General features: G+C 42.2%; 1 protein-coding gene across 1 annotated transcript; it reads left to right on the top strand.

The window, feature by feature from the left end:
* The first annotated feature begins 4,022 nt into the window (after positions 1-4,022).
* LOC119556914 (putative cyclin-dependent serine/threonine-protein kinase DDB_G0272797/DDB_G0274007) lies at positions 4,023-5,708 on the top strand. The gene has a single exon (XM_037869404.1). It carries the CDS (start codon positions 4,150-4,152, stop codon positions 5,632-5,634), a length of 1,485 nt encoding a protein of 494 aa, XP_037725332.1. The 5' UTR covers positions 4,023-4,149; the 3' UTR covers positions 5,635-5,708.
* The last annotated feature ends 5,939 nt before the right edge of the window (positions 5,709-11,647 follow it).

Here is an 11,647-nt window from a genome sequence, read left to right as displayed (position 1 = left end):
GGAACAAACTTGCGGCGCGCATTCCAAATGCAAATGAAATGCACGCGATTGCCGATTGCGGGGACGAAAAAGGGGAATTTATTTAACCAAACTAAACTAAACTGAGCTGAAACGAACTGAACTGAAGTGAAGCCCGCGCTGCATTTCTTATGACCGAGGGCAGGAAAATATTTTCCAAGGCATTTCAATTTGGCCCCGCAATACGCGTAATTGAAATTTGCATTTGTGTGGGACGTAGGCGAAAACAAACCGAAAGGAAAAGAAAATCAAATGAAATAGGAGGTTATGGCCAAGACAGGAATAGGAGAAAGGAATAGAGTCGGAAAACTCCGTCCTGAAGAAAGACCAATTAAGAGCCGCGGCGTGGAATTTTGATTGCGGTTTGCAAATTTCCAGCAGGCCAGGCCAGGAATCTGGCCAAGAGGCCCTGGCCTCACACGCAATTTGGCCAATAGGGAAGGTAATGAAAAATTTTATTTTTTCTTCGTTTCTTCTGCTTTTTTCCCCCGGTCACTTTTCAGCACATTAGAACTGTTGATATTTATTTAAAAGCAGGCAGTGGAAGGTCCTGCCAGCGCTGACATTCAAGTCAATCGAAAAGTTTACACAAAACGCGAGGCTGTGTCCTCGGTCACCTGAGTCAACAACTGCCTGACTTCCAGACCCTCTCTGTCGGTTGAATTCAGGCAATGAAATGCCGCCAGTTGCCAGTTACTTTTGCCAAGGAATTCCAAAAAAGTTCCTTGAACTTAAGGGAAGTACCTATCACTGAAGAAAACGTGAAAGATTTGGTAAATATTTTTTTAACTCGAGCGTCGAAAATGTTAACTTTTAAATAAATTATCGAGCAACGCACCTAAACATTTATTTCTTAAAAGTTCCTAAGTCCTCCTAATATCTACGCTTATTCCATCTTATATACGTATAGTTCTTACTGTAACAATTTTTTGGGTTTTTTTGTCTAAATCCTATTCACATTTTCCTTAAAATCAATAGCAATAACTCTGATATAATCAAATACTTACCTTTTTCTCTAAGTTTCCTCAAAAAAGTAGTAGAGAATGAAAAAAATGTCCCACAATTCGAATTATAAATTCTAATTTAAAGAATTTAATCACGTATAAGAATTTTTGCTGTGCCAAAAAAATGCCTTAAAAACTTTGGACCCACACCCCGCGACCTCAGGACCGCAAATTGTTTAAAACAAGCATTGAACAAAAAACACAAGCAGGCGGCGCATTTCCAGGAGTAAGGCCAGAGGACATTGGAAGTGGTGGTAGAGGGAAGGGCAGCTACGTCAGTCAGTTCGCATTAGGCCCTCAACTATAGCCAAGGCCAAGTTTTGGGCCCAATCTGTGGACCAGCAACCGACGACCACCGCATCGACGGACGAAAGGCAATGGAACCGTAAATTCTATTGCATGACTTGATTAAATTCGCATGCAACGCTGACCGGGCAGACCTCTCCATCGACCCAGGACCCCCTGAAAGGCCCCCAAAATCCCCCTAAAATCTCCACCCACCAGGTCAAACAAAGACCAGCCGGCGACGTTGGCCAACTATGCCATAGCTGGAATTTCTTGGCTATTTGCAAGCTGCCTTGGCTCTTGGCTTCTGTTTTTACTTGTGGATTTTAGTTTTCCCTCGACCGTTTCCTCATTTTAACGTTTTAACGTGACTTAATGAAGTTTCAGTGTCACAGCAAAAGCTGCTGCTGCTGTTGCCGCTCCTCTCCGCCTGTTAATTTTATGATGGATTTTATGCAGAGAGCGCCAAAGGAAACTTTGAACTTTAATAAGAATGTGTATGCAAGCATTTAACTTTGCCATCGTTTCGTGGATTTCCTCACATTTTTTCTTTATATATTTTGACCAGAACGGAACCCCTCCCTATCGAGCTGGCTGGCTGGCTGGCTGACTGGCTGGCTGGCTTCTTTTCTATGGAACTTTGCTAAAATATGCTTCACAGGGCTTGAAAGCATTTGGAGTAATGAAAAAGAAGCGAAAAAAAGAATTGCATCCAACAAGTAACCACCCACCCACACATACTCAAAAAATGGTTTCCAGGGGCGTAGGAGGGGGGTCTAAATATATACTCCGAAGCTGAGCAAAATTTAACGAAGCTTAACCTCATTCAATGTGAAAATACACTTTACGTGTACTTTGCGCTGTCATTTCGGGCGCAACTCGAGCAGCAATTGTGCAAATACTTTGTGCCGAAAGTGCGGTGACGGGGGGCGGTGGGCGGTGGGCTGTGGGCGTCAGGTGGTGAAAGGGGGCGTGGCTGGTATACATATACAGGTGGCGATGCCAACCTGGTGAACTTTTCAAACTTAAATGCAAAGCAGAATGATGAATGATCCAAAGATGCTCGGCTCGCAACCCAAAGAACTCACTTTATCTCCGTGTTTCGCCGACTTTCTCTTAGCTGGCGAGGAAATATTTGATTTCCCGCTTCAGGCATATACACTGAGTGAAAATTCTAGCCACTTTGGCCACTCACTTTCCATAAACACAACGTAAGTATCATATTTCACAAACATTTCGTCATACACATTTTCTACAGTTGCAAAATACTTTTTTGTTAGTTGTTTTTTGAAATTGATATTGAGTATTTCATGGTCGAGCCACTCAATCTAGCCAGTTTAAGCGAAAAAGTAATAAAAAAAGCAAACTGGAAAATATAAATCATTAAAAAATAAGCTATATGTTAGAACTATTTTTTAGCATACGTTTTCTCATAATACTTTATTGATTACAAGCTTTTTTTATAAAATCATATTAGTTGTACAACTTAACTAAGGTTTCGAAAGTGATTTGATAAATAATCCGACGTAAACCATATGTAAAATATATAGAAAGTAGCTTTGCATTTTGTTAAGTGCAAACTAAAACTGCGGAAAATCCCATTTTCTCAGAGGTTCTTTAAAATTGAATCAGTTTTGCTTCAAAGTGTATTTTCAGTTTCAGTGAGTGACTGTGCGAGGAAGGGGGGCAGAGGGCAGAGGGGGGTAAATTATGCAAGAACATCGATACCAAATGTCGTCGACAGCATCCAATTGAAAACAGAAAGTGCTGCAACCCGAGATCTTAAACGGGTTTCACATGGCCACGGATCACGGCGATTGCAATTGCACTTGGCAAAGACCGCACCGCAAGCACATGAAACGCACGTCACCGAGCGTCACCATTTGTGCAATCAAACATCGAAATGGCCGCGACATTGACCGCAAGCTGCCACAGTGTGAAATCCGATGCGGCTGGGAGCCCACCGGAGCACAGTGATCAAAGGTGGGTAAATCTGGCCAACATTCAACCAAATGGGGCATGTTTTGAAGCCTCAGTCAAATAAGATTACAAAACTTTAAAAGCATTACATCATAAATTAAATATGGTATATAATTGTCTCTACTGAACAATGAATTTTGCTTAAACTCCGACTGCATTTGCTTAAATAAGTCAGGGAAAGATATAGCATATCTAAAATAAAGAACACTTTTATTTACAAATGTATAAGTTTTTGAAATATTGGGCTTTAGACTCTTTTCCCTCTATGTTGCCCTGACTTTGAGGCACCAATATTTAGTTTCAAGAGCTGCTATTTATAAAATATAAGGTTCTTAAAATTCGAACAAAAATGTTGGTCATATTTTTATCAATAAGTAAAGTACATCTACATTTTCAAAGACTATTTAACATGAGTTAGATCTCTCAGATTAGATTATTCCTCTCACCACCTTAACCCACTGTTCAACAGGTCGATGTCCATTGCGGCACTGCAATCAAGGTGGCTGTGGACTTTGTGATTGCGGATTGTGCGGGCAGCGGATCGCCTCACTTGCATCTGAAAGGGACAATCTGGACAACTGTTCCGCCGAGTGAAAGTGAGGGCCTCCACTTACACAATCCGGAGCAGCGGGCCGGGAGCCGGGAGCCATTGAACTTGAAGTGCCGACGAGTATCCAATTACAAGTAGTGCGCTCCATCCATTCGAAGGGTGTGCGTTATAAAAACACCAACGCGATGTCACAAATTTGCATTTCAAAGCCGACCAACACCCACGCCAGCTGCATCCAAACACGCACTCCGCTCGAGGATTGGGACACTGGACACAGGAGCCAACAGCCAGGACACACACTCACCCACCGTTATGAGGCGACCGCAAAAATCCGGGAAAGGCAATGGCCCACATGCCAACAGTTCATTAATGATCTATGCATTAATGTGGCTCTCGTTGGCCATGACAATGGCGGCCCTAGATGCCCCACTGCCTCTGTCCCTGTCGGAATTCCCGCTCCTGCCTCTGGTACATGGCAAACACCATTACCAGGAAGCGGGTGTGGCATCGTTGCCGGGATTAACAGGATATACGCGAAATTATTATGGCCACACTGACACTGCAATGGCCGATGACTTGGCAACATATGGAAATTATGCTCACAAGCTCCTGGCCACCAACACACACCAGCACCATAGGCCACATCCTGTCGCCTCCTCCCTGGGCACCACGGCCAATGGCTTTGCGCCCTTCTACTACAACAGCAAACTGCATTCGCACTCGCACTCGCACTCCCAATTCAACGAGGATGAGGAGCCGCGTCGCGACCCATCGGCCAATATCGATTTTGTCATTAATACGGCAAATTATGAGCCAAATTCCGCTGGCTATGAGGAGGAGTCGCATCACAGGGAGCCCCATCACTACCAAAGCTATGCATATCGGCCGCGGGTGGCCTTTCCCACGTCGCCCCCCAGTCATTACCATTTCGAACAAATTTCCAATTATCGGGAAAACAGGGAGAACCGGCAGCAGCAGGAGGAGCAGCACGACGATAGTTCCAGTGTCTATGCGCGGCTCAAAGAGCTTCAAACACTGGCTAACCCAGTGAAGCGTCAGCAGGAGGCCTCCTTATCGAGCCACCATCAAAACCAGGAGCTGTCGGGCAGACACCATGGGCAACACCAGCAGCCACATCAACAACACCAGCAATACCAGCAGCAACACCAGCAATACCAGCAGCAACATCAGCAATACCAGCAGCAACATCAGAACGAGAAGCAGCCACATCTGCACCAATCTCTTCCAGATCACAGACAACACCAGCGTGTGGGTGTTGCCCAGGATCAGCAGCTGTTGTACTCCCACAGGGATGGCCAAGTGGCAGATCTGCCGGCCATAACCACCAGTGTTCGCCATTCCCCAGAGAGCAGTAAGGCCATAGCTGGATTGCCGCTGGCCAAGCACATCGAGATCACCAAGAATGTGCCGATCACCCACTACCAGAAGCAGCATGTTCCCTATAAGCAGACCGTTCATGTGCAAGTTCCCCGCACCGTGATTGCAACTATACCCAAACCGATGCCCATCAAGATTCCAGTGGCCAATACGGTGGCAGTGCCCCAGATGCAGGAGGTGACGATTCCCATCGAGCGGGTGAAGCCAGTGCCCGTGGAGCGACCCATTCCCTTTGTGGTGGAGCGCAGGGTACCCTATCGAGTGGAGAAGCCGGTGGTCCAGCCAGTCTACTATCCGTATCCGGTTAAAGTGCCAGTGGTGCGCACGGTGGTGCACAAACAGAGACCCCACTACGTGGCACCCGGTTGGAGTGCCACCGGCAATCAGCTGCTGGGCTGAAAGTTCACCAGCTCCCTTTTCAGCACTCTACTATGTATGCATATAATGTTAAGTCCTAAATAATAAATTCTTAATCTGGTTTCAAGCGATTCTCGTCTCCTTTTATACTCTCTCGAGGGGCTTCGGGGTCTTTTGTGGAAGTGTGAGCTATAGTTTGGTTAAATATATATTCCTAATTAACCGAAAAAACAGACAATGACCATCCATAAGTATTAAATATTTTACGACGTAATCTCGTAAATACACTATTCTTTAAGATATGTGATTATATCTCTTCAGTTCTTTATAATAGTGTAAACAAGATTAAGGATCTATTTCTCAATGTCAGGTTAACGTTTTAGTTTGTTATATACCAGAGAAAGTAAGCATGAATTTAAATTATTTGGAGACACAATTTCGATTTCTCAATGTGATGTTAACTTTAGGAACGACATATTCGTACAAAGTCTGTAACCCGTTTATTTTCAAATTTATTTGAAAGATTCCCTCTACTTAAGAGTTTTTAGTCAGATAAAACGAAAAACAGAAAAACAACAACATTAGTTAACATGACATTGAGAAATCGGCTTTAAAAGGTATAAATATTTTTGTGGTTTGAGCAAGGGTATTTCGTGTTTAGCTTAGCCTTTGTTTTTAAATGCTAACCGCCGAAGAGTCAGGGCAAAGTAATTGCAATTAGTGCTTGCGAAGCAGAGAAAAGAAAAAAGGACACCAACTGCAGAGTAACTCCAAAGCTTACAACTCCTAGAAACCAGCTCCCAGATCCCAGTTCCTAGTTACCAGCAAAACAAAACAAGACATTCCGAGTCGAAGTTGAAGTCGGAGTCAGAAGGCAGGTCCCAAATGAAGAAAAGTAGCCGAGTAAAACTTTTTAATTGAGCTAAAATCCAACAAATGCGGCTAATAAATATGTATTGAAGTGCGAAGGGCAAGGGAAGGGGCGTAGCTAGGGGTCAGGGAAAAGGGGTACTGACTGCTGCAATGCAAAAGTAGCGAAAGTGGAGGAAAATGCAGCGGCTAATTGCCAAATGTAACTCCGGCAGCAGCAACTTTTAACAGCAGCAGCAGAAGCAGCAACAATGACGCACAAATAAACGCGACGCTCAACTTCAGCGAGGCGTTAACGAAACAGCAACAAAATTAGCCAAAAAGTAAAGTTCCGCGAGGGTCGCGAAAAGTCGGGCCAGTAGTTTTTGGTGGAAAGTGCTGCAAGTTATTGCCGGCTAATGAAATTAACTCTAATTGACGTGGGAGCCATTCGCCTCCATTTTAGAAGGCGAAGTGAGAAACAAGTTTACACCACACGCATTATAATAGTAGAAATTAAAACTGCATTGAAGGAAAATGTATAGGGAACATCACCTTCCTAGATTTAAGAATTAAATGATTGATTTTTCATTAGTTACACCCAAAACAAAGTATGTTTTTGTATATAAGCGCCCTAAATTGTACAAAAAGGTATTGATTTTTGGCAACTTACACCAAAAGTAAGGAAGCTGTCAATTGATAATTTAAATATATTTAAATATATATATATACAATAAGTGATATTGTAGTTCCCACATGGGTCTCACAACTTTGACTTATTTAAGCTTACAAAGGTTAAGAACTTTTAAATAATTTTGAATTTTTTCTCCTGGGAAGCCTATTTAAATTCCATTTCTCTCTTTTCTAAACTTGTTTTCCTCAGTGTAGTCAATATTATCAATTTAATTTGCTGCTGGCCACATTATTAGCATTTATATGCCACGTACCTATGCACAAGGAAACCGCAAAGCGACGGAAACCAACTAAAAATCAAATATAATAAGCATGCGTGCAAATCAACGCTTGTCTGCAATTCAACATCTGCGAATGTAAATAGTAAATGGCGATTGCAGGCGGATAAATGCGCATAAATTCATAATTGCACTGCCCACATTAACCGCTTCGTTAGGAATTTTGCTCATCTGACCACTGGTCACCACAGTCGGCGGCAGTGGGAAAAGGGAATTGGACAGTGGGCAATGGGTATTCGGCATTCGTTATTGGTCCCGCCGTGCGGAGCCCAAAATCCAACAGTCCCACTTCGCAGGCCAATGACAAAAGCCGCAAAACGCAATGAACATGTCGCTCCGGTCAGATAGCTAACCGCGAATCTGCTGATGAGACTCCCGGCTGTGCCCTTGTGCCCTTCAGCCCCTTATCCTCTTAACCCTGCCACTGCCACTGACCCCAACAATGGGTTACAACAACGCCAGATCGCGAAATTGGAAGCGATTGCCTGACAGACCCCTGCTATCAAACCTTTGGTTTTGATTTTAATAAGCCCCCTAGAAAGCTGTCAATTTTAAAGGTCTTTAACGAATGTAAATTTTATCTGGTGGTTTGATTTGTATTACATTTTTGAATATTCATCAAAGTAACACACAAAAAATAAAATAGGTCATTCTATCATAAAATACATTTGTTTAAATTTTTATACTTATAATTTAAATAAACATTATCATACATATCTTTAAGAGGCAGAAACTTTGAGACTGATTATAAATTTTAATAAAATTGAAAAAATAATTTCTGTATAGGTAACTAATATATTATTAAATTGTTTAATAATATATTTATTGAATTTTAAAATATAACTTATAAACATTCAGGTTCAAGCTAAAATAACAATATATGTTAACAAATATTCGATAGTTTTGTGCTTTTTGCAGAATAAGCGTAGTTACAGAATTTATTTTTATCTAACTTTTGTAATCTCAAGCAATGTAAAAGTTCTTTTAAAATTTCAAATAGATAAGATATCTTCGAATTGAGTGCACATTACTCGGTGACCACTTGATATAGTGAGATGACAAAACCAAAAAGCGAAAACGCTTAAATCAGCGTCTGGCTTTTGTTGTACTCATCCCACCCAATACTCCCGCTCGAAAAGGGCAACAAAATGACTTTATAATTTCGGAAATGACTCGGCACTTTCGAGCAGGTAACCTAGCGAAAAAGGGGGTTACCAAGGGCACGACGACAAAGATATGCATTAAAAATTAATCAGCACTTTTGGCTCAAACTTTGATAATTGCCGGGCGGCCAAAATGAAGCCAAAAGTGTAAACAGCTACAAAAACGCTCGGCAGCGTTTAATGGTCAGAAAAGCGAGGATGCCAGACGGAGTCCTTTGAAAAATGACAGGCAGCCGGGCATCAGTTAGCGCGGGAAAAGCAAAGTTTTAACCCTTTTTCGGCAACCCCCTGCGAAAAAGTTCTGCGCACTAAAGCAGCCATTTTTGTTTGGCAAAATTGATGTGCATCGTAAAAATTTGCGACTCAGGTGGCAAGTTGTTATTTTTGATGTGCAATGGGCGAATTTCGCGCGCCTTTCTTGATCATTTTAATTGACAATGGCCAAGTTACGCGGTAAAAGGCACTCTTCCCCGAAATTTTGTAGATACAAAAAGAGTTAAAAGTCAGGGCGGGCAACCGGGCGTATGAGTGATATTTCATGTTTGCCCCGTTTAATGGACGAAGCACCTTATTCTTACGCCCCATTGCTCGTAAAGCAAGAATGCTTGGTATATCTTTTATGATTACCATAAACTATTTACACAGAACTTTAATAATCTGGTGCGTGCAGCAGCAAAATGTTTGCAAGTATTTTATACGCCAAAGGATTTATGTCGAGTCACAACATCCTGCAGGATCGTCTGGTGTTTTGCGAGTAGATATAGTATAGTATAGCGTTGTATAGTATACGATGTGTGTTTGTTTTGCTTGCCGGCTTTGCCAGTGTCTGGTGCTGTTGACGCTTTTTACTCACACCGCCCCCACCACCACCTCCCCGAAAAGTTTGCCAACACAAACAGCTACTCAGGCGTATAATTGCCATTAAAGTGCGCTTAAAATGAGCTGAGAGACCCTCGAAACGAGCTGGTTTTATCGAGCTCAATACGTGGCAATGGAGTGCCGGGATGTCGGGGGCCTTTATGCATAAGTACGAGTATCAATATTTCACAACTTGGCCCTTCGGGGGAACTGGCAATTAAGTGCTGCTGCTGCTGCAACTTTCGGTCGTTTCGGTTTCGGAATTTTTCATGCCACATTATTCCTGGAGCTCGCAAATTAACCAAGGGGCTTTTGCATCTCGTGTCCGAGCTCCGTTCCGAGATGTCTCTAATTGAAGCTCACTGACGTGTACTCGAATATCAGATAGCAATCTATTTTGCCTTTTGAGCAGTGCAAATGGAGGTAGGAGTTGGGCGGGGGGGTTGCTCACTTTGATTGACAGCTTATACTGGAAAATGCAGAGATATGATTACCTTTAGCTTGCCTAGAGAATTGTCATCTCGGTGTCAGAGGAGACAATGCAGCAAAAGCAAAATCTGCAGCTGCAGTTGACAGCAGTCAGTTGAGAAATGAAACTTAATGGCTGAAAAGCAAACGTTTCCAACGCCGGGCATGGATCATATTTCAATTTCAAACTGTGACCAGTCTGACGAGCTGAGTTTCTGAGTTGCTGAGTTGCTGGTGTTTCCAGCATATAATGAGCAAAAATGTTTAAGATCAACAGCAAGAACTTTCTCACACAATAAACAAAGGAGGGGTCTTCGAATTCATAGCCGTTGACAAGCTGACAGCACATTATTTACCTCACAGCCTTGGGGGGGAAGTTATGAACTCTGGCAATATTGCAGCGCAATGAGCTGCAGCTAAAGCCGAAGCTCAGCACCGGTGCAATGTATAAATTCTGCTCATATATCCGTTTTTAATAAATTAGTTTGCAATTTGCCACGCCTGACTGGCTCGAAAGCCAGCAAGTGCACGAGAACAACAACTGGGGCAAGTTGCCAGCTGAAGTGGCAACATCTATGGGAAAACCGGCAAACCAAGAACCCAAGAACCAAAGAACCTTCTTATAAACAACACTCACCTTTGAGCCGCACGCAGACACCCATTTCGAGTGCCATAAAAGCCAACTACAAAACTACATAATGTCGGTATGTATCTTATAGCTGCGATGCACTTCCGTTGCGCAACGCCCTCTACAGGCGACCTGGCGAAACAAACGGGTTTTGTCTGTCTGAACATACGAGTTATGTTTCTCCTTCGAAGAACCTGCGATTCTCTGTCTGCAACCCAGTTATGCAATTGCGAAAAACACGTGGAACTTACTGCAGGGCCAAACTTTGTTTCGATTGGATACACACACAAATTATGGTTGCAATATGTAAACCTACAGGATATGCTAAATTGTTTTCGACTTGAATACCCGAAAAATGTATTTAAATCAAAAGGGCTTTAAATTCTTTCCTAATCTAAACTTTTTGATTGCTGACTTTCAATATACCGTGTATAATTCCCTATTTAATCTAAAATATTTTTGTAACATATATTTAATAATTCTGTTATATCTTTTTAAATTAACGATCATTTATTTATTTAGAATTCTTGTTTCCAAGCCGCTGTACTAAAATTTACAAAATTTCCTATATTCAATATCTCTGAACAAATAAGTAACAATACATATTAATAACTCAATTTACTTTGTACAAAAGGTTAAGCACATTTAAAGCTTCTCAAAAGAAATTATTTTTCATTTGATTTGTTCTCGTTGAAGCTTAGATCGGATTATTTATGTTTTATGCATGCAGACTTATTTAGCTTACCTTGTTATAATTGCCAACAGGAAATAAGTTTATTCCAGCCGCATTATAAACATTTTTCTTTTACCGTAACCTTATGTGACCTTGTTCGAATTCGACCTATAAGCCCCCACATAAGCCATATGTTTTGCAAAGAACATTTAAATCAGCGTTGGCCGGCTTTAAGAGCGATTGCCATAAGCCAGTGGAGAAGCTAATGCCGTCATTCAATGTCAGGCAATTTCCGGTGGGCAAAACAGAGGACTCGGGCTCCCAACCTGCAGGAGCATCATCGCAAATTCGAAAATTCCGCGAAGGACAATGGCAAATTGGTAATTGGTATACCGTTAGCGCGTTGCGGACAGGATGGGACAATCCCAATTCCAAACCGAATGCC

The sequence above is a fragment of the Drosophila subpulchrella genome, chromosome 3R (assembly GCF_014743375.2).
Source record: "Drosophila subpulchrella strain 33 F10 #4 breed RU33 chromosome 3R, RU_Dsub_v1.1 Primary Assembly, whole genome shotgun sequence".
In the NCBI taxonomy this organism is placed as follows: domain Eukaryota; kingdom Metazoa; phylum Arthropoda; class Insecta; order Diptera; family Drosophilidae; genus Drosophila; species Drosophila subpulchrella.
This window is presented reverse-complemented; position numbering and strand designations above follow the sequence as displayed.

Bases quoted from the DNA above. Each gene is read 5' to 3' on its own strand.
- LOC119556914 (XM_037869404.1), top strand. From the start codon at position 4,150: ATGAGGCGACCGCAAAAATCCGGGAAAGGCAATGGCCCACATGCCAAC.